The sequence below is a fragment of the Equus przewalskii genome, chromosome 7 (assembly GCF_037783145.1).
Source record: "Equus przewalskii isolate Varuska chromosome 7, EquPr2, whole genome shotgun sequence".
NCBI lineage: Eukaryota > Metazoa > Chordata > Mammalia > Perissodactyla > Equidae > Equus > Equus przewalskii.
In genome coordinates this window covers 67789839-67814053 of record NC_091837.1, presented here as the reverse complement: position 1 = coordinate 67814053, position 24215 = coordinate 67789839, and the positions used below count along the sequence as shown (strand labels likewise).

Genomic DNA, 24215 nt, shown 5'->3' with positions numbered 1-24215 from the left:
CATATAAAAATTCCACAGCCCTGGAGCTCAGGGCAGTACAGTCAATAGTTATGTTGGTAATAACACCTAGTCATGCTATTGATATATTACTAGTCCCTTTCTCACAATAATTAATTTGATACAGATTCCCAGAGAAACTTGCTCTGCATTGATTTTCCATATTACAATTTCATTCTCACATTAGTCATGAAAGTATGTAGGTAGTAGGCTATATCATATTATTATCCTGTATTGAATGGGAGACAGGTAGGATGTGGAAAGGAGCGAAACATATTATTGAAATGAACAAATGTTCAGGTGACGAGTATATTTTGTGAAATTTATCTCGGAATCTTGGGTCACGAGAACTTCATCCTCCTGGTTCCTTTGCTGAGCATGTGGAGATGATGTTTTAAACACCAAAAAGTGTTAAGGAGTTTGGGGTAAGGAGTTTGTGGGAGATGACCTACCTTCAGCTGTCCTTGCTTGTAAGAAATATTAGCTCATTGTCTTCATGTTAGAATGCACATTTGAGAAAATCCCAGAGTGGGAATGAGGCCTGTGTTTTGGTATTAATGTATTTACTTGTGGTCAGAATCCAAGAATCCATTTGTTTAACAAAGTGTCGAAAATCTAGATGAGCCAAAAAGACTATGAAGACTGGTGATTAGCTGCCTTGGGTTGGTTCCAGTAGGATGCTTTATCCAGAGCACTCTGCTTGTTAGTACAGTTATTTCTCCCCATGTAACAACTGTTAACTTCCACGTGTTCGTAACAGCGTTCATTTGTTTATTTACTCAATGATTCCCCAAGTATTTCAGAATGCCTACTGTGTGCTGGGCATTTGCTAGGCTCTGGGGACTCAGAGAGAGAATCAACAGCAGTCCCTGCTCTCAAATTGCTTCCAGTCAAAAGGAGGGGACAGATAAGCGGTAAGGCAGTGTGAATACTGTAATGGTGTTCCACACATCATACCATCCAGTAAGGTTTATATAATCATGTGTCCCATTAGCCAGTGTTTAATTTAATAATTACTATTGGGAAATATCAATATTTTGTTTCAGTACATATGCAGTATAACATAGAAGAATGAAACATCTTGTCAAACTACTCAGTAAGTCAGTATGCAATTTTTTATTTTTATATGAATTTTTCACTCCCGTGGCAATCATAAATGTACTTTATCAAGAAATTTCTATGACTTTTCTCTAAACAAATAAGGATATAGACATATCTTTAAATGATAGGCACTTACTTTCGTTGATCCCTAACACAAATTCAGTTTAGCAACAATACTTAGTTCCAGTTGATTTTTTAGTTTATCATTTTAGTTTAGTCTTCCTTCAACCTTTCAGCCTTATTGGTAACTGTTCCTTTTCAGCAATTTCAAAGATTACATTTTTAAATAATTTTTTTTAAACTTTCCTGTTCATGGTCATTAACCTTACACACAGCGGATATTGTATTTCCGTATAATCAGAAGGACTAAACATGAAATTTTTAAGCAGCCAAAATTCCCCAGAAGCCAATAGAACTTTTATCTATAGGTTTCTTTAAAATTAGACCCATGACTTAAAATCAAATAATATAGATTAGGGGGATGGCAGTTTGGTCAATATATTGCCTGCTCAAAAATATAAATTTGCTTGCAGTCCCAGAGTAAGGTTTTGCATATCCATTTTGAATAACTTTAGTGAAGTTAAGTGATTTGAAATTGAATGCAGTGGGGTAAGCTGGTGAGACAGCTCAAAGCTATTGCAGGTCAAGGAAATCCCGTAAAGTGGAGTCATCCCCGATTTCAATCCCTTTCATTGTAGAAACGCCAGCACCATCGGACTCTGAGTGCGGCTGCATCTTGTTATATGTATGGAAGTTTTAAAATCAATTTGATTTTCACTGGTATGATTCTCTAGTGTACTTAATATGCTATGGACGGATTTCTGAGAATAGTAAGAAGCAGTTACACTTCTCATGAATATATAGCGAATGAGGCACTCTGATTTATTATTCCATTCTATTTTAGAACATGCTTATGATTTAAAAAAAAAGGAAAAGAAGAAGAAAAATTCTAAAAAGCACAGACTAGTAGATCTGAGTTTTCTTTCTCTCTCTAGATGCCTTTGGGTAAGACCTTTGACTACTTTGTGCCTCAGTTTATCCGCCTGTAAAATTTAATAAAGCCTCCCACTTTTACATTACTACTGACATTTTTATGAACAATGAATTTTGAGGTTTTTCAATATATGCATTCAAAACTAAGTAATGCCCATATTTCAGATATCAGTTTCTTTTTACTTAGGAATAATTTCCCTTACTACTTATAATTTTTAAACATTTATATGAAACTCAAGGAGATAGAGAAGGACAATCAAAAATTCTCCAGAAAAAAATTAAGTAGCATTAATTGACAACAGAAGTTCCAAAACTCGAGTGAATTCAAAATGAACTCAAGGTTTGCTAATCGAAAAGGTTTGATATACTGAATCAAGAAGCAATCTGCATGCAACTCGCAATAAATTTTGGTCATAAATTGTGAAGTTTGCTGTAACTCTTAGTTATTATAATCCCACTGGTATTAATCTTGCTCTTTCTCCTTTTCTTTGCTAATGGAGTTAATATTTAGTTAGTTCATTCTGTACCATCACCTCCCCAGTGGTATTGATTTTCTTTTCGCTTCTGTTCTGTGACCTCACTAAAGTGCCAAATGTCACAAGGGAAGAGTTTAATGTAGAATTTAACACCAAGAAATAGCAGAAGTCTATGTCCCACTGATGGAGAAGAAAATTATTTAACCTTGCTTTCTGTTGTACAGTAATTGATTTTTTAAAGCCTTAAAGCAAAGTATTCTTAAAAACCCCTCTAAACCATTTATCGTACTAAATTTTGGTTATTGTTAAATGTACTAGTTATACTAATGGCAGATTAAGTTTGACCCCATCCGAATTGTACCTCTAAGATTGATTGTTAGGAAAAGAGAAACTAAAAATTCCAGAAAATCTAAATTAAAGCCAGATTATAAGACTAAGATTAGCTATTAAAGTTCAGAGTTGATTGATTTAGGAGTTAAATATGTATAAATGGAGTGTGTTCAACAGAGGCCAGGCCCTGTGCTGAGGCTGCTGGAGGTGAGAGGGCGGAACCTCAGGCCGGCCCTGGGGGCATGACAGTGCATTGGGAACTGCATACAGAGACTGCAGCTTCACATGCAGACCATGTCCTCCCTTCCGGGGCTGCTCCCCTGCACCAGGACACATATGGGAGCACGTGAGTCCACACAAACTATGGAAACATCTGGATATTTCACTGAAATTTTTTATTCTTCATCCAAATGTTCAAGTGCATGTGTATCTCGTGTATAGACACGGCCCCAAACCAAAATAGTTTCGTTGACTAAATTTACCCTTGAGTGTGCAATAAAATAACACGCTTACTTTCTATAAAAGGGAACATTTTCTCCAAATATTTTTCATCGAGTATTGTCAACAATAGTCCTGGAACGTGGAGGCCCTTTCAGTGATAAGCAACTTGCTCCCCCTGGGGCTGCAGGCTGGCGCAGCCCCTCTGAGTGCTGGTTGCTGGCTCCAGGGAGAATTTAAAAGGGAGACAGCCAAGACGAGGAATGAGAAGCTGAGTGGGGATGAAAGGAGAGGGAAGGAGAGAGAATGTATTTCCACAGAAAGGATGGATGAATGCCTAAATTTTTAATCATCATCCAAATGTCAGGCATTTCATATTGTACTCTGCGTACTTAGTATACTGTATATACATACCGGGTAGAATGTTTAAATGATCTTATTGACTGAATTCGAGTTTAGCTTGAGAAAAATAATATCTATTTAGAGCTTCTCCTGTCCCATGACTACCAACAGAACAGGTCCTCTGACCCACTCATTTGGCTCTTAAAATTAAATGAGCTCTAAAAATGCAAGGTATTTTTGCTGTTGGAGGCCACAGCGGACATACACATTCACATTTTCATGGCTCGGTTAAAATTCAGTGCTACAGTTTTGTTTGTCTATAAAAGAAATTTTCAAAATGTCAGATAGAAACAAAAATGGGACCATCACAAACTTCCCCCATAAACTGAAAATAGAGAGTGAGTCTTAGAATATACAAATAGATCAGAATGTGCTTTTTCATTCATAGGAATGAGTTAGTGCTTAAAAACCCCTTATGGCAACAGAGGAGTTACAATAACATTAGTTGGTATTTCTGTCACAAACTGGATTGAGTTAAATGAAATACAGCAAGTATTCGTGGACCGTGTTTGTACCCCTCTCTAGGGGAGAGGTGATGGTGTTACCTGTAGGGCAGGATCTCCATGCCCTCAGAAAGCAGATTTTTCTAGCAGGGGGAGACCAGACTGGCATAGGTGAGATGCCAGAATGTCGGGTACAAAGTGGCAGAGTAAAGATGACAAGCACGTGGAAATTCAGCCCAGGAAGGAATGGATCAGCGGCATTTGCAGAAGTGGGGAAAGGCTTTCGGAAGAGCCGGGACTTGGATGGTATTCTGATTTTGGATGGATGGCGTGGGGTGGGGTGGAGGGCACTTAGGCAAGGTAAACAACATGAAGCAGAGCCAGCAGGTGTGAGAAATAAACGCCCAGCTAGAGGAAGAGGTTTGTGTTCGGTGACAGAGAAAGACAGCTTGGCTTAGCCGGATGAAACAAGGTTATGGGAGCACATGGAGGCTCCAGGGTAGGAATTTAGAGTGGATTCTGCAGTGTAGACCATGGGAAGCTTGCAGGTCCTTGAGCAGAGGTGTGCCATGATATTTAAGAGGAAGTAGTTACTCTCGTGCCTTTAAAGTGCTAATGACTCTATTGGATGTTTGGGGGTTTTTTTCCTTTGGATAGTCCAGTCTCCTCTTCACTTGCTATTTACTGCGCATCTCTCCTTCGGCATACATTATTCTTACATCCATCCCTCTCGTACTTCCAGTTTCTGATGACTATGTGAGGGCAGAACTTGGGTGAGGTGGAACATTCACCTGGAATATGGGACCACCTGGTGCCGGAGGACCCTGGAGAGCCCAGGGAAGCAGGGACCACCTGACCCCCGGCTCTCTGGCCTCTGCCACACTTGGCAGAGGTGTAGTTTCTCTGATGTAGCGTGATGCTGCCTGTACCTTCCCGGGGCAAGCAGGATTCACGGGTGACAATACAGGTCACAGTGACCTGGCCCCATGAACCTGCAGTCATGGAGCACTGGTGCAGACGCAACCCTGAGCAGCAGCTTCCGGTCACGTCAGCCCACGGGATGTATTTTATGCCCTAATTATGCATTACTCTACAACTTGAAGCCACCCAACTATTTTCTTTTACAGTCTGACTCGTGATAATGTTTTAGGCCAGCCCTCCAAGAAAGCTATTCCTTCCAAGTTATAGTTTTCTTTCCTGTAACTACACACTTAAGATCTCTATGCCTCCGCTCCTGCCTTTTGGTAACTTTTTTTAAAAGGGGGAATATAGTGGGAAGGAAAGTAAGCACTTAAATTTTTGGATGTGTCCAAATCCATTCATTAACTTTGGAAAAGTAAAATGCATTTAACCTGATGGAATATTTATAAAAATTGGAAGCTCATTGTCAACTAAATCTCATTTATTTAATCTAGTATTAGACTGCCTTTTTTTTTTTTAACCACAGATGGAAAACATTAGCAGTAATAGTGAACAAACATTTCCAGGCTCCCAGAGGTCATTTTTAACCACCATTAACAATCTGGTTTTCACAGATTAGTAATATACAAAAGGCAGCGGGCCAGTAAAAGATACACAAAAGGCAGCTGAAGCTTCTGTGCTCCCTTATTTACGTAATATTTAACTATTTTTTTGAAACGCTTTGTCGGTAAGACATTTGAATCTTCTGAAAATTGGCAGATTTTACTGAGAAGTTGCAGCAGAATATCTGTTTGAAAGAGACACTGATGTAAAATATTAATAAAACCTCCACAAAGCTGATGAAAAGAAAAGCTTATTATTAATGTCATCAGTAGATTTGTCTGTGGTTAATATAATTTCCATTTACTAGTCATTTGTTTAATGGTTTCTTACCTATGTAAACCTCCTAGTTGTGAAGTGGAAAAGAAATGCCTTTTTACATATCACATTTTCAGTTTTAAAATTTAATTATCTAATTGAAATGTAATATAAGATAAACAGCCCACAGAATACACTAATGAATCAGAAAGAATCTGGTCTATACTGTGATGAGGACACGGCTCCTAGAGTTGCCTATTCAGAAACAGACTGTCTCCTCTGAATCATGTTTTGAGTGATTGGGAAAGTTATAGAATGATAAAGTCTCATTATGCCCTGTAGATAGATGGAGAGATACATGCCCACTTGTTTCTTCTCTTGTTCAAACTCAATATTGTGTATAACTATGAAATGTCTACCCATTCAACTGGTTAACTGAAATTAGAGTCAGTTGGGCAAACTGCATATAATGTGCATTTATCTTCATTTTAAAATATCATTATTCTTGGTATACATATTGATGATTTGTTATCAACCTTCATGGTACTCTTCTTTTAGATAGTAATGTTTTGTAGGAATTATATTGAGGTCTATATGTGAAATGCGTCACAGATCTTACCTCGTTATTTTATTATATGGAGAAGAAAGTCAAGGTATTAATGTTCAGAAGCCTATAGAGAGAGGTCATGTCCAAGATGAGAGTAGGAATGAGGTTGTGATCTGGATAGTAGAGAAGATGCCTGCCAGTAAGGAACTCAGGGATGCCAAAGATAGTATTGTCCTAATGATGGGAAGCCAGGGGAAGCACCTTCCCATAACCCTGCACATGTGCAGGAATATTTGCATATATGTGTATTTACACACTGTGCAATTACTCATACATGCACACGCATGCTCCCAGCAGACATCAGGTGGAATGCAGAATCGCCATTGATAATATGTTAAGGATTTTCCTGTCTGTCCTTGATGCTGCAGGCCGCTACTCTGGGGAGAAATTCTGTTTCCTTTTTTGCAGGAATTTTCTCCTTGACAGTGAAATCTCTCAGTATTCCTGCAAGTGCCTGGGGCCATTACATTCCATTTCTTGCTGAGGAAGGGAAATGAACAAATATAGAGGAGAGAACTGAAATGATGCATTCTGTCCATGCTATAATTTAGAATTTATGACCTCTTGGGGTTCCTTTCAGTGACAACTGAAAACACTTTATTGAATACCTATTATGTGTCCAGCTCTGGGCTAGGCACTGGCCATGCAGGAAAGATAGAGCCCCTGCCTCAAGTAGCACACCGCCTAGTGGGTGCGTAAGGCCAGTAAGAAAACAGCACCACTGACACAGAAGGAGGGAGCTCAGAGGGATGGGAGGTGGGGGAATTGGGGAGGTGAGAGGGGAAAGGGAAATCCATGATGCCTTAGAGCAGCTTTGTAGGTCCTGCTACACCTCTTTAGGTAAAAATGGAAATCCTAATTACATCATGTAGATAGTTGCAGATAGCAGGTTGAAATTTGGAAACAAAAAATTTCTAGTTAGCTGAATGATTGGATTTCATTGGTTTATTTATGTTTTCTGGATTATGTAGACTCGATTTATGACTGTAGATAAATACATTTTCTTAACTTACCATCGTTCTAGTTATCACATAAGCAAAATAGGTAAGGACAACAATCTAACCTTTATCCACAATATAGTTTTTACTGGCTGAAGACAGGTAGTTAAGAAACTATCAGCAAGTATGTGAATATTACAAGGTAACATAAGATAACTTATTTCACATCTCTGTTTTAGGTTGATTTTTTTAAAAAAACGATCAATTATGAAAAAATCGCTCCAGGCTTATAAATTCTCTCCCAAGGACAGCTAAAGCTTCCTCCCACTTCTTTTTCACTGCCCCAAATTTTGGCAGCTGAAGAAGACAAGAGGCTTCCGCTTCCATGGTCTTGAGGGCCTTCCAGTTGATACCCGGCTTCTTCACTTCTGGAAGGAGAGAGACTCTGATTGGATTTCTTCCAGAAATGTTGACTGTTCAACCTTCTCTTTTGCCCTTTCTAGCAATTACCTTCATTGTAAAGGATGAGTAGTGGTGGGGGCTGGAAGGGGGCTGACTTCAGGAATCTGCTTCCAGGGAGCTGCCGTCACAGGCTGGGTAAACTGGGCTCCCATTTTCTTTAGCTCCCTGCCATGTTTCAGGGAAATCGTACATGAGGGCAACATTTGGATCTGAGGACATCCACTTTCAAGCTATGTTAAATAAGTTCTTTTGTAGATATTAAACGAAAATGAAAAGAAAGACTTTAAGGAAATAGCCTACCCAAAACTAATATTTTTTTCTCCTTTTTTTTTTTTAAGGTGAACACACACAAGAAACGAATTCACCTCATTCACTCAAAAAGGATGTAGAAAATATGGGAAAAGGTAAAGAAAAGTTTTAATTCTGTAGAAGTTCTCTTAGCTTTAAAAGAGTATAGAGATAATAGGAGGATATTTTTGTTCTACACCATATTTTAAGTTGACAAGCAACACATGAATAATATATGGACCATTGGGTGGATATAATTGAGATTAATGCATACATATCAATCAATACATGACACTGTAATATAATACTTTAAAATAATATATTACATTGATTTATATTCATGGATTTCTGCACAGAATCTATCCTATGTCTATGCAACACTTTTTAAACTGGTAAAATATTTTATCTTATAATAATAAATTGCCATATATAACAGTTCTCTGGAGAGTTATTTGTAAAGATTAGTAAAATGAGTCTTCTTTTTTTCTTTATTAGAAGAACTTCAGAAGGTTTTATTCGAACAAATAGATTTACGGAGACGACTAGAACAAGAATTCCAAGTGTTGAAAGGAAATACATCTTTCCCAGTATTCAGTAAGCAATCACTTTTATTTCATTGCATTATGATATTTGACGACATTTCTATTATTAGGCTTAAAAATATGCTTCTAAGTGTTAAGTGATGGTGTAAAGCATCACACGGTCTTCCCGTGGTCTCCGTCTAAATATTCAGAAATTTTAGTCTGTTGTTTATGCTTTGAATCAGCTCACAGATAAAATTTCTTACAAAAACCTTTTGCTATTTATTGTATTGGTGTATGTGTATCTGTGTGTAGGTACCGTGTATATTTAAAATATGTACAGAAATATACCAACAATATGTCGATATATTTAAATATTCAGATATATTTAGATTATGTGTTTTTAAACAAAGAAATTACTCAGGCATTTTTGTTTTCTAAGGCGGGAAAAACAAAAGAACGATTAATTTTTATTCTCAGATCATGCTGGCTGGAGAGCTGCCTAGTGCTTGAGATATGTATAAATCTGAAGATTTAAAATCCAACAATTCAATGTTCCCGTGTATTTTATTAATTGAAATTAACATAATTTTGGTAGTTTTGGATTTTCCATCCATATTTAATGTTAAAATTCCATTCCAAATGTGGTGGCAGGAGACATTGTAGTGTAAAAACTAGTGGTTCTGCTCCCTGAGTCCCGGAATCTCAGAAAGACTTCGTGATAGGTGTCCATGCTTCCCCAGCCCTGCTCTGGGTCACATTTGGACAAATCCATCACAGTAGTGTTTTTTGAAACTTTTTGGAGTTTCATTTAATCATATTCCTCTCTCCAGAGAAAGGAAAGTGGGAAAGAAAATAGTATGTAAACTTGTATTTTGAATTATCTAAATTTCATAATAATTTTAGGGGCACACTTTTTTAGGATGTCAGCATGCCCCTTGTTTATTAATCTGGGCGTCACAAAACTCGTGTTGGCAATTCCTGTGCTAGAGCATAGACCAGCATCTGCAAAAAGAGTTTTCAGGAATTGTGACAATTTTGATAATATGAGCGGGAGGGTCTGCATTCCCCAGGGCTTCTCCAGTGTAATCGTCAGCACGATTGAAAGACGTGCCCCCTCGGATGGCGTTTTTGAATAGTATTGGGTTCCCGGTAATGTGTCAAACGGAGTTGCAGCAGAACGCTTAGCGAGGTAAACATGAAGGAGATGCGAGACGGAAGAGAGCGCTGACAGCAAGGAGCAATAGAGTGTTGGCCAGGGAGGTTTGGAGCTCACCGTGCTTCAGGATTTTGAGTTTGGGGAATGCCTGCTGAGGCGCAGAATAAGATGGAGGGGAGAATGGCTGATAGCTTTTGATAGTGTATTAGGATCACATGACATTTGTAGCTTCAAGAAAAAGAGAAACATGTTAAAAATATCTTTGAAACCTTAAAAACCAGGCACTTCTGAAGGATCCAGGGCTCTCTAATTTCCAAAACTGTATCGTAAGAAAGACTGCGGGGTTCTTTGCAGCAACGAGTAGACGTTGAATGATCGGTTTCCCCTGTAAGTTGATGTTTACCTGATTGTTGAGTTTGCAGATCCCTGCTTTTCGATCCAGCAGAGTGGGTGGAAGTCCCATCAAATCCTTACAGTGCCCACCTGACTCCCCATGAAGCTGGTGTAGCCGTGATTTATCCCATTAATGAAAGCGAATTAATTATTTTAAGGAATTAGGTAATTTATAATAATTTATACATTTTCCTTATTACCTGCTCTACCATACAACATGTATATGTTTCTGTTAAAAAAAAAAAAAAAAAGAATGTTATGGTACAACTGACCAGTTTCGATTGAAACCTATTATTCGTCCTTTTGATGTGAATTAAAATGAATCCTCTGTGATTGCCGGATGTATGAAACACTGCAATTAAGCAACAACGAAAATTTTTTCTCTTTTTTATCTGCTGTGTACTCCACTGACCAAGGAAGTGGTGTGTGTGTGCCCAAGTTTGAATAATGCGTGGTTTAGACACACCACAAAGTGGCAGTTAATTTCACACCAATGAAAATAGCAAATGCACATTATGTGCTTGTTAACTACATGTGAGAGGCCGTGAGGCTGGCGGACAGATTTAGATTCACTCAGATGCAAAGGGGCGAACGGAACTTCGTGAAGCCACATCAGAAGGAAGCAGAGAGGAATCCCGGCCAGTTTGGCAGAGTTTTTTACTGGGAGGTGGACAGACACAGTCACAACAACTAAAGTCCAGTTCACTTAGGACACAGAGCACCGAGGCTACACAGCAGTGTGTGACAATTAGGAATCCAGGCTCAACACTGACCAGAGCTGAGTTCCCTTTTGGGATCTCCTGCTTCCTAGTTGGATGGCCTTGGAAATTGTAAAATGGGCCAGATAATTCCCATCGGGCAGGAGGATGAGATGACTAAATGAGAGGATCCATGTGGAGTGCTGCCCACATCCCTAGCACAGGAGAAGTGCTCAGTAATGTCAGCTGCCATGATGATGGTGATAGTGTCGCAGGAGGAGGAAGAGGAAATTATTAGCATGGAGCTCATTTCTAAAAATTGAGTCCCAATTTCTGACTTTCTCTTGGGCTTCTTCTTGTGGTTCTGAGGGTTGCTGAGGACCACAGGAATGAATCCTGGGCATGGAGAGGGTAAAGATAAAGATTAGAGGAAGGATGAGGAGAAGGAGGAAGGAAGAGGAGAAGGAAAAAGAAGAGGAGGAAAGAGGACAAAGCAAGACTCCATACTTGGGGAGCAGAGGTTGGGAGGAGAGGAAGAACAAGCCAGTCTCTCCACTTGCTGGGACAGAGGCTTCCAGAGCTCCTCTGCATCAATACTTCTGCATGCCCCTGATGGGGGGAACACAGGGAGGAGGAAAGGAGCTAAAACAGCAGGGAAAGGCACGCATTCACCATTAGGGCAGAGGCAGAGAAGCATGGCATGGCGGTTAGTAGGAGGGCTCCTGGATTGGACACCAACTCCCCAACTGAGTAACCTCAGGCAAGTTACCTAAACTCTTTTTCGACTGTAAAACAGTACTACTACCTACCTCATGGGGCTGCTGAGAGGTTTAAATGAGTGAAATGTATGAAGTGTTTCTCATAGTAACTGACCCAGAGTCATGTGAGTTGTTGCTACTATTACCACGGGGTAATAGTATTACCTGATGCTTCCATTCCTGCAGGGGCTTTACAGCAAACCAGGACTTCTGGAGGTTTATTGGGCTGTAGTTACAGAGGGTGGAACAGGTAGTGAAACTTGGTTTGATACTCGACAATACGTTTAGTTGACAAACTGGGTAGAACATGAGAAGAGAGGTACGGAGGGCATCGTAAGGAAAGGAGGGAGAAAGGTTATCTAGAATTGAGTGGAAATAGGCGTTCGATGGCAGGAGCTTCACCCTTATCGAGGTCACTTTGAGGTGACAGTAGGACAGCTGGTCAAGCATCCTGCAATGGCAGGCATGTTTAATTGGACAGGAGTAAATGGTTAGAGACTCTGCCCCTAACATGCCACCCTTCCAAACTCCCCCACTAATGACTGGTCTGGTCATTTTTGCAGCTGTAGATCCGGAAGTCATTTTTGCCGTCACTCTGTGTCCACGTCCCCTAGTGAATCTGTCTCTTCTTCCTCCCTTCTCCTCTAACATCCTATACCTTCCTTTCTTATATCATTCATTTGCTGTAGTTTTTCATTCTTTTTCCTCACTTGCCACCAGCCATCAGTATAACCTCAGAGCCCAGCCCTGACCTCCTAAAGGCTGGCTGGGTGAGGCCACGAATGGAGAAGACCCTCACCTCCCCCCTCCTATGTCACTGCAGTGGGATATCCTGGGTCCTCACCTCCCTTCCCCACTCCAGCCCTTGCTGCCCACTGCCCTTAGCCCAGTCTTCCTAAAACTCTACCTTTGGCTCCAAGTCTTCCACTCAAGAAGCTATTGTGATTCCCTACTCCTGAGCATATTGTATCTAATTTAACTCCTGACCGACTCTCAAAACCTTCCATAATTGGCCCACCCTGCCTCCTCCACCTTATTTCTGCTTCTCCCTCTGCTCAGCTCCAGGTACCCTACAGACCGCTCTCTCCTCTAGCTTTCCACCTCTGCATACCGGCTGTCTCTAGTCCGGAATGCCTCCCCTCGTCTAGGTGCTTCTCATCATTTGGGACACAGCTCAAGTTCCGCCACGTCCACGAAGCCTTCCCACTTTTGGAGACGGCACACTTTGCTGAAGTCCTGCTTGTTTATTTCTAGTTCCACAGGTATTTTTGTGACTCCTTTCTGATTGCTTCACCCACGCTACCCTCCTCTCTCCTATAGCGTTGTAAGTACGTTCAGGAACAGGTGTTCTTCTCTTGCTGCCCACACAGCACCTGGCATACAGTGGGCACATGACATCCTCTCAGTAAATAGTTGATATAAATTTTGATGTCGTATTCAAAGGGATTAAAACTGACAAGGAAGGATGAGATCGTATCACTGAGAACTGTTGTACAAAGGAGATTAGTGAGGGCTCATGAGTCGCGTCCTTGGATGTGCAGAGATGATGACAAATTTGTGGCACTTGAGAGAGCTGGGTGGAAAGGTCAGTTGTTCATGACACAGAAGGCCTAATGACTGGAGCTCTATGAAAAACTTAAGTAGCAGATTTTAACCATGTCGTCATTTTAGATTTTTATCAAAAATTACTCTCCCAAGTTACTGTTCAAGTTACTTCTATTAAAAACCAACTACATTTCATCTACCCGAATATGGTCGCCCCAGCTTTCACCTGTGGTGGTTACTGGATTCATTCTCTGTTCAGTAGTTTCTGTCTTTCCTTCCTCTCTCTTTGTGTAGCATCCTCTGGAGAAGGAGAGATGGGGGATTTTTTTTTTTCCTTAAAGATTGGCACCTGAGCTAACATCTGTTGCCAATCTTTTTTTTCCTTCTTCTTCTCCCCAAAGCCCCCCAGTACATAGTTGTATATTCTAGCTGTAGGTCCTTCTGGCTCTGCTTTGTGGGATGCTGCCTCAGCATGGCTTGATGAGCAGGGCCATGTCCACGCCCAGGATCTGAACCGGAAAAACCCTGGGCTGCGGAAGTGGAGCGCATGAACTTAACCACTCAGCCACGGGGCCCGCCCCAGAGATGGAGGAATTTTAAAACACATATAGATCAAAAGTCTCAGTAGTTGTTTAAAAGCAGTGATAACAAAATGAAGACTATGTAAACGGAATGAGTCCCAAAGCCTGTCGCTTGATGAGTAGGATCTACCATACGGGTTCTTTTCTTATTTCTGGTCCCAGGAATGTAGGCTGGCTACTTTTTATTGCTGTGTGAAACCCCTTTGGCTTTTCAAACTGTCTGCTTTGGCAGAGCCCGGCCCGCGCCACTGTGTTGGCTGGCAGACTGCGCTCCATTGCGTTTCTCTGCTACCTCCTTTCATGCTATCGTTTCCAAAAATAGTTAGGTTTTAAGTGATTCTCATTAGAGAAATCAGCTTAATGATTTTTTCATCTCCAGTTAAATTGTACCTTCATCAACCTTTAGAGCATAGCAAAAATTTTAGGGTTTTTTTCTTTTGCCAGTTAACAATCTTTATATCTCAAAAGTTATATACTTGCTAGTTACAGAAAATCTAAAATATACAGAAACATGAAGGGAAGAAAACAAAAGTCACCCGTTATCTTGTCACGTGGAGATAACCAATGTTAACGTTTTGGGGTTTCAGCCTTTTTAATGCATATTAAATCCTTTTTTTTTTAACAGAATGAAATATTAAACACACAATTTTTTACCTTCCTTCTTTTCGCTTAACACCAGCCTCTTTCCATTACTACACAGCAGTCCATAAATGTACTTTTAAGATGGACATTAAAGTTTATCCAAGTTTTAGATAATGGACATCATTGGAACTAAATCTTTTCACATATCCGTGACTATTTCCTTAGGATAAACTCTTGAAAGAATTGCTTTGTGAAAGAGTATGAATTTTTTAAAGCTCTTGATACGTAATTTCAAGTTGCTTTCCAGAAAGGTTGTACTCATTTATACTCCCATCCCTGGAACACTACATATCATCTTTTCTTTTAATCTTTGCTAATTTAAATGGAAAAAAATGGTACCTCATCTTATTTCCTTTTCTTTCATTGCTAGGGATGTTGAACACTTTTCACATGTCTATGGTCCTTCTGTGTGTTTTGTGACTGCACCTTATATTCTCTCCCCATATTTCTTTTGATGTGTTCATTTTCTTATTGATTTATATGAATGCTTTATATACTAAAGTATTAATTCTGTGTCATGTCACTAATATTCTTTCATTTGTATCAATACTTTTAAATGTTGACTATGGTGTTTTGTGTTTGGGGAGCTTAATTTGTTTGTAGTTTATTGTCATACCAAAGTTTTACATTTTTGTCTAATCAAATCTATCAATCCTTTCCTTTTTGGTTTTTGTCCTTGATGCCCTTCCCCATCCCAATCTTATAAAAATCTTCACCAGTTTTTCTATCACTTCCATGGCTTCATTTTTTTTTTCGTTTTAACTTGAATAATTGTGTTGAGTGCATCATCATAGAGTGATGAGCATGAATTAAGTAAGGAGTAGATATGATTGTTCCACTCTGAATTGCCCTTAGCTATTTCCTCCTCTGAAATCAGAATCTTCTGGGATCCCAGGGAGGTGCACCAGCCAGGTCAGCTTCAGGCAGCCCCTCATTCCTAATCCATCTCAATTTACCACCCTGGTCAGAGGCTCCTCAGACCCTAGAGGGACAGAAGAAGCTGCCGAGGCTCAGGGGACAGTCTCTCCTTCCCAGAGGGAGACCTGCTTGGGATGTGCTCTGATGTCTGGAAAACACATCAATCTTCCTGCAGGTATTCAGGCCCAGGTATGGGGCCAACAGCATTGGAACGGGGGCAATTCATGGATGGCTGGGTCGCCTGTTGCCCTGAGCCCAGGCTGTGGTCTTTGACCCACCTCCAGAGCATCCTGAGGTGGCGGGTTTGGTGCCAAGCCCTCATGTAGCACCTCACCCCTAGTTGTTATCAGTGAGAATCAAAATCACCCACCACCCCTTCCCCAGAACAGGAAAGACAGAACTAGGTGCTGGAGCCCAACCAAACCAGTTTACCTTGTTATCAAATCTTAAAGCACGAGAGTGAGAAAGGACCTTACAGAGCACATCGTTCTCCATACCCTTGTTAGTTCAGATAAAGGTCTGAGCCCCCAGAGTTGGGTAATTACTGTCCATGCAGAATCTAGACCTTCTGGTGGGTTTTTCAGTGCTCTTTTCACTCCTCATTCATTAACTAGCCCCTGCTGTGTGCCAAGCACTGCAGTGGGCTTTGGAAATTTAAAAAATGTCTAAAATTTAAAAAGCGTCTAAAATTTTCCCTGCTCTCCGAAATATCACTATGTAGCTGGGAGATGGATACAGGACAACTAATCATAGTACGTATTGTAGATGCATTCCTAGAGGCATGTATAGAATGCTGGAGGCGTACAAGAAAAGGATGATTAATTCTGGCAGGAGGGAGCAGGAAAATCAGAGAGAATTTTCTGGAAGAGATAACACTTGAGCTGGATTTTAAGAAAGGGAGATGTTTGCTGTAAGGGCAAGACCACAGCAGGGGTAAACACAGCAGTGGCAAATACGCAGAGGCTGGAAGTACAATGTGTGTGTGAAGACAGGAGAGTGGGTTTGATGGGTGATGGGTTTTCCTCCACACCCTCTGCTGGAGCCAGCTGAGCCACTCGCTATGCCCTCTTCTTCCATGTCTTTGTGTGGAATGCTGTTCTCCACATCTTTACTCAGGAATGTCCTCCCACTAAATCCCCAAGAGAATGAGGGTTCCTCCTTGCATTGCACCATGTACTTACCTCTGTTACAGTACCTTTCATACCAAATTCAGAAGTGAGAGTAGGGAATGAGTCTTTTTTAAAAAATTAATTATAAAGGGCAAAACTATGGAGACAATAAAAAGATAAGTGGTTGCTGGGGGTGGAGGGGAGGGGAGGGATGAATAGGCAGAGCGTAGAAGATTTAGGGCAGTGAAAATACTCTGTATGGTATTATAATGATGGATACATGTCGTTGTATGTTTGTTCAAACCCATAGAATGTACAAGACCAAGAATGAACTGTAATGTAAGCTATGGACTTTGGATGATTATGATGTGTCAATGTGGGTTCATCCGTTGTAACAAGCATACCATCTAGTAGGGGGTGTTGATAATGGAGGAGGCTATGCATGTGTAGGGGCTGGGGAGTATATGAGAAATCTCTGTACCTTCCTCTTAATTTTGTTATGAACCTAAAACTTCTCTAAAAAACGTCTTTATAAATAAATAAATTTTTAAATTACATGCTTGGGATTGGGAAAGGAATTCAAATAGTATAGAATGGTATAAGTCCAAAAAATTAAAAGAACAATGGTTTTAATTTCTACATACCCAGAATCTCATGAATGGTAGAGGATTTACCATCTTGAAAGCGATGGGAAGCCATCACAGATTTTTAAGCACGAGAATGAAAGGGATTTGGAGAGGAAGGAAGTGGAAGCCAGATAGTGGGAAACTATTCAGGGAAGAGATGTCCGCATTTGGGAGGTAACAATGGCAAAGAGAGGAGAGGATGGAGGTAGAATGTATAGGACCCACACACCAGTTGGCTGTAGAGGTGAAAGGAAGAGGAAAGGAAAAGATGGAGACAAAGTTTCTGGTTTCTCCAAGCTACTGCCCTGACTGTCCACCACAGATTCAGTATGAAAGCCTGTTAATTTCTCATTTAAAGCAGAAATAGCCCAAGTTAGCCAAGTCCACATTTTAAAAAAGGTCACATGGAGAAGATCCAATGACGTGATATACATTGGGAAGTCTTTCTTTCTGTAAATGCAATAAAAATGATCGATGTGTAGAATGGCAAAGATATTCTGCACAACAATATCTCTGAATGTTCCCCCCTTCTCAGATTGAGGTAGGCCTGTAGAACCACACCGGCCCCAAGGAGGACCATAAGATGAGGTGATATAGAGTGAGAGAGTTTGCACGTTGGGAGAGTCAGCCCAGAGTACATTTATCACTCTCTTAGGAGTGAGATGAGCGGCAGTGAAGCAGGCAGGCATATCTATGGACCTACATCTTATCACCTAGAAGGCATTACATGCTCAAGTTTCCGCATTTCCCATGATCGGCTCTCTCTGAGGTTCACCCCTCACTCACACTAGACTTCTGAAGACAGTGGAAGATCTCGACACCTGTGACTTGCTCAAGTGTGCAAAGGTTATAGAACACAATTGCACACCAGACATTCCTGAGTAGTCATTCTATGCAAGGGATTATACTAGATGGGCTATGAGATACTGTGAAATACAGTTATGCATCGCTTAGTGATGGGGATACATTCTGAGAAAGGTGTCCTTAGGTGATTTCGTTGTTATGCAAACCTCATAGAGTGTACTTACACAAACCTAGAAGGTGAGCCTACCACACACCTAGGCTCTAGGGCATTAATCTTATGGGACCATTGTCATATGTGCAGTCTGTCATTGACTGAAATGTCATTACGTAGCACATGACTATAAAATATAGACCTTGCCCTCTCAGAATTTACTGTCTAATTTGATTAAATTATAGTCTTGAAAAATTCCTTCAAACAACCATATTATTTACTTAAAAAAAAATCAAAAAGGAGGAGAGGACTTCTACGGGACCATCAGTAAAATTTTTCCTAAATATACTAAAAGCAGATTTTGCACTTTAATTTCTTTCTGTATTTCTCTCTCCTACCAGATAATTTCCAGGATCAGATGAAAAGGGAACTAGCCTACCGAGAAGAAATGGTGCAACAGTTACAAATTGTAAGATGCATTTCTTCTTAAAATAAATGCAACTTGGTGGGTTTGTTTTCAAACCGCCCAATATGTGTGAAACTGTTCGCATTTTTGCTGTGAAATCCTTTGGTCCACTTACCTCTCAGTTGGTTTAGATGCTAATTACCAAGAGATTTACTTAGACACAGGATAAACAGATGTGTCTGTACGCTTCCTCTAAATGTAACTACCTACCATGTGTTAATGGACAGATGTGTAAATTGTCTCTGTGGGCGAACCAGGGGTACCTGCCTTGTCTTCCACCGTGCAAACTTCCGAACGTAGTGCTAGGACGCTAGAACCTCAGTGAAGGGCAGTTGGTCTTCCATCTTTCTCTCCTTTCATTACCCAGACCTGAGCCAGGCCCTCCACTGTCAACAGAACTTAGTATAAACACAATTAATCAACTAAATTCACTTGAAAGACAATGAAAAGAAACGAATTCTTTCCAGATGAAGTGTGTTATTCACACTATCCTAATCAGGTCTAAAAGTGGACACTGACTAAAATCTATTTATTTGGAAACGAGGAAACAGGAAGATGTCTGATAAATAAATGTAGTGGGTGGTTGTTTTTTTTTTCTGAATTACTCACCCTTTGTCTCCATGCAAATATAGCTGGTGTTATTCATTTGTGCTTTTAAAGCAGTTTCCCAAGCTTCTTCATTTTCATAACTAAAATGGGGAAGATAATTTCTTCTCAATATTTGTAAGATATTTTTAATCACCTGGATAAAGGCATACACTGATTCGTAGTGATATTCACAGCATGATTATTATACTTTGAGTAGCTCGACATTTTTGAGCTGGTCCTTATACCATGAAGCACATATCTATGTGTGCCCACCTATCTTGTCTAGAGAGCCAGGTATCTAGCTCTCTGTCAGGCTTATGTAAGAAAGATGGTTATTAATTTTTCCTTTCTGCGTGGGAGAAGTCATGCTTGCATTAGTGGAGACTGCTGAGAGTCATTTTTAAAGCAAGCTTGTATTTCATGATTTTTTCTCCATTTGGGGGCTCTGTTAAAAGTACTGCTTGTGACTCTAACACTCCCACCCAGGTTTTCCTTGATCTCAAGGGCTGGTTAACAACTCTCAGTTCTGAAAAACACCTCAACATAAGAGGCGTCTTAAACAGGATTTTTCTTCTTGTTTTGGTTTTCTTTGCACCTAAATTCATTGGGGAGCAGAAGGATTTTCTTAACCGATTGACAGCCAATCCCCACAGAGATTTAAAAAAAATGTATTTACCATCCTTACGTTTTGATACCTAGATAATGGGAGGTACTAATTACTTGCTGTGTATTTACTTATTATTTTCGTTGTCCAAAGAAAGAATTTAAATGTAGAATTGGAGGTAGAGGGATATAAAATTTTAAGACTTTACTGATTTTATACATCAGTACGGACATCGTTTTCAGACTCTTAAAAATTGTCACACATGCAAGCAAAAATTTGTGATTTCAGGCTAGTGGTGAGTATAGTAAAATAGGCATTAGGAAAGGAAACTAAGTATTTATTTCAGTGCCCCTATTTAAGGCCCGTTATGTAACTTTAATGTCTTAGTTTTCTTTGACATTTGGTTCCTTTAGTAAAAGAGGAAATGATATCACATCCATGTGATAAGCTTGATAAAAGAAAAAATGTCTCATGTCTTTTGGGATATTTGGTACATGGAAGATGCAAATTGGTATTACTGAACATTTTTGTTATACTGTATTGCAAAATATTTTATCATCATGTATTCATTTATCTAGACAACTGTTGTTAATTCACATTCCTATAGATAGTAAATTATTCCTGGTCACAAATTAAATTCTGTGGGAGAAGCTAAAATTTTTTCCCCCAGCCATGTAGGTACCCTGTAATTCCTGAAATCTTGGACAAAGGTACATCCAGGCTAACCATAGAAAATTGGTGAAATAGACGTGATTTGTCCCTCCTGCTTCTTCCCCTTCTTTTGTATCCCCTACCATAAGATGCCCAGAGTTTTCATGCTGCCGCTAGCACCTAGCACAGTGTCTAACATCAATAGCTGTAAGTAAACATTCGAGAATGATTCCCCACCTATGGATGCCCCCGACGCAACTCTGATTCTCTCAAAGGCAGTCCTCTTAATTCTTCTCCAAATTTCCCTGACTTAGTCCTGGTTTCCTCAAATATTCTTTTGTGCTAAGTAACTACTACTAAAACTACTAAAGGAGGGCGTGCTAGTGAATTACAAGGAGCTTGTGTATCACTGCACCGTCCTTGTGACTAACAGACGCAAGCTTTAAGGTCTGCAAACTTGAGTTCAAAACTCATCCCACACAGTTCATTAAGTGCCAGTTCCTCAACCAAAGGGACCTGTTATAAGGTCTAACTTAGTGCCCCAATAGAGATATTGCAAGGGACAGGTGTGTAATAAACATGAAATGTACATGCATGTCATAAAATGCTATATGAGTAATCAATTTCATGGCATGCCCCTTTTCAAACTAGTACCTCTAATAGTGGAAATATGCACGCTCTGGCGGCTAGAGACATTTTTGTGCAGGAAGGACCTGTGTTCACATGATACCATCTGCTTTAGAACTGAGGCAGCAGACTTAAGGTTACTTGAAGAGAAATTTATCTAGTTCCTTATTCAGCTTATTGTATTTGCTAACATGCCTGGGGGGAAATGTCTTTAGAAAATTCGATCTAAAGATGATCAAGAAGTTGTTAGGTATCACAATTATTGACTTTCTCAATAATTTCAGTTGAATGATCTAATTCATCAGTAAATATGGTTACATTCTTTGCTCCCTGAGAACCAAACAATTCGCTCAAAATTATTTTATTACTTTATATTTAAAGTTTACAGAGCATATATTACAGAATAGTCATTTGCCTACAGAATAGACATTATTTTCCTTTAGATGAAATAAAAACCCAGCCTAACCTACAATCATGGAGAATTCAAGCATATTAAAACCGTCATATTTTGTAACAATTCCCATAGACCCACAATGCATTTATCCTATGCTGTTACACAGTGTTCTTATTCAAAAGATTACATCGCAAGCATCTTGGGTATCATTGCTGTAGAAAGAAAACTTATGAATTTCTTTGACTCTTGCATTTTTAGATTCTCCACTGACTATAATTTCTGTACCATTGCTTCCTTTTCCTATTTGTTAAATGCAAAGTTGTGATGACTACAGAGTCAAATGATTGACACTCTCTGTGCATTTATAAATGAATGTGCATTTATCTCAATGTGAGATTTAAAGCATATGCAGTTCATTTAACGTTTATACATGGCCACAAGCTAACTTTTAAAAAAAATAGTTTAAAATTAGAGTTTTATAGCACTTAACACAGCTTGTGTTAAAGTCCCTTACCCCTGCCCTGGGTTTTCAAATCCTTAACACATTTTCATTACTAAACCAGATTTATTTATACAAATAAAGAAATATATTCCCCTCACTATGAACCAAATAAAAAAGTTTAAAATTTAGCAAGTTCATGAAAATGTTAGCGGTTAGTATAATAAAGAGCAAAAGATTTCTCGTTCACAAGTGAATCGTGATTTTAGGAAAACTTTGTTCAATTTTGATAATAAAATCCACTATCTCTTAGGGTTCAGAAGAAGGTGAAGAAACTAATACAAAGTTATATGTCAATCGTATCTCAGTTTTTTAAAAAATAAAGAAAAAGAAGCGGATGAAGATATTTTACTCAGTGTATAACCTTTTGGCTAAAGTTTTTCCAAGGACTGGAATATAATCAATTTACAACATGAACTGAGGCTACTATGATGCCTTGATAAACTTTTTTTTCTCATTGCTAATTTGGCAAGAATGTTTCAAAGCAAGTGCATCCATGTATAAGTTGCTACTGAAGGTTTGTTGAAGACGTGCTCTTTTTTAGTCATAGTTCTTGAAGGGTGTGCTGCAACAGAAAGCACACAATAAATGGCTAGATCCCATTCGTATCCTTTGAACTTACTGGATCGCTACCAAGAGGTGTTGTAGATCAAGAAAATGTGCTAGTCTTGAAGTGCCCTCTGCTGTTTTTCCAGAACGCTGCAGTCACACGCAGCCGGGGGGGGGGGGGGGGGGGGGGGAACCAGTCTCAAAGTTCTTCATTAAAAGCCTCAATTAAAATAACGCTCAATCAATAGATTTAGTACTAATGTTTCATTCACTGTGGAATTGTAAAAGAGCAGTTTGCAACTTCCTGATGGTGGGAGCACTGTGCGTCCTTGCATGGAAAGGAGAGAGAGGTCTTTATTATTGCTGGAGGAACCCTCCCTCTTTGGCAAGGGCTCAGCTCTTCGGTGATATGGTCTTTTCCTGGAGATTCTCCAGTATTCTTTAGGATGGGAACTTACCCAGACTTCTACCATCTGAACCTAGAGAGTTTTTACAATATGTTTTACAGATTTTTTTAAAAGTAGATAGAACAGTTGCTGTTTTGCACTACATTTTTAGAAAAAGATTCCTGAGCTACGTAAAGGATTTTGATTTTGTCGCTAAATACGCAACAAAAGTCCCTGTAAGTCAGAGGACTTGATGCAAGCCTGAACTTGCCTGGGAGCTGCCTTAAGATTCACGAGTAGACAGACTTTGACTACAGTGGTCCTTTTCCAATGATTGATCTATTGCCGTGAGTCTTGACAATGCAATCACTTGTTCCTTGGTTATAAAGCCTTCTTTTCATCCTTCTCCTTTTGAAATGTTGACCCACCAGAGTGTCTGAGCTCAGGATAACTCTCCCTGGGTACAAAATAGGAAGTTATCTTTTTTGGTAAAACCCCAGTACTTTTCATAGACTAGAGCCACCAGGTAATTTAGAAGTTATTGTATAATAACTTTGAGAGGTGTTTTTGTCCATGCCAATCTTGGTGATTTCCAAGTTGGTCAAAATAAGAAGAAAGCTTTTATAAGTTCTACCTTAGGAGATTTACATGAAATAATTAACTTAAATGGGGCCTCTAGGATCCTGAGCCCCCAAACTAGGAGGAGTATTTGCTGAGGTCTCTGTAAATCCAATATTGCGTTTCATGGAATCTGACACATCGTCAATTGTAAGAAGCACCATTACTTGATGTATCATAAGAAAAGAAGCTTCCAACTATTATTTTGATACCATCAATTATAATACACCTAATTTCTGAGATATTAAAATGTCAGGGGAAAAAAGTGCGTCTTAGAATCAATGACGTAGGGTAGTTTCCCTGAACAACTGGGCCATGCGTAATATAGTCTTTGTTTATCATTCATGATTTAGGATGTAGAATTACTGAATCTCAACTCACAACCTTTTGTTTTTTCTCTTGTTGTTCATCAGCTTTTATTTCATTTTGTTTTAATGAAATAAACTCAACAATCAATGTTTGAGTGGGGATAATTCACACAGATTTAAATTCCAGTCTGGAGGTTTGGGGATCAAATGTGCTTATTTGGAAATGGCCTTTTTTTCTGAGTCCTTTTTGCTTTTTCTCTCAGCTTCCCATCTTAATGTAATGCTGCATTGTTGTTTCTGAAAAAAATAAAAAGAAAGAGAGAAAGTAAAAGACATTCTGACTTCCATCTGAAAGCGGTACCCTTC

General features: G+C 39.5%; 1 protein-coding gene across 2 annotated transcripts in view; it reads left to right on the top strand.

Annotated features, from left to right (window-relative positions):
* Positions 1–24215, top strand: part of SKOR2 (SKI family transcriptional corepressor 2) — a 41285-nt gene that overhangs the window by 9418 nt on the left and 7652 nt on the right. For both annotated transcript variants that reach the window (XM_070630110.1, XM_070630111.1), the window contains 3 exons: positions 8305–8370; positions 8750–8848; positions 18561–18628. In XM_070630110.1, coding sequence (XP_070486211.1) covers positions 8305–8370; positions 8750–8848; positions 18561–18628 — 233 coding nt within the window. The remainder of the gene's footprint in view (positions 1–8304; positions 8371–8749; positions 8849–18560; positions 18629–24215) is intronic.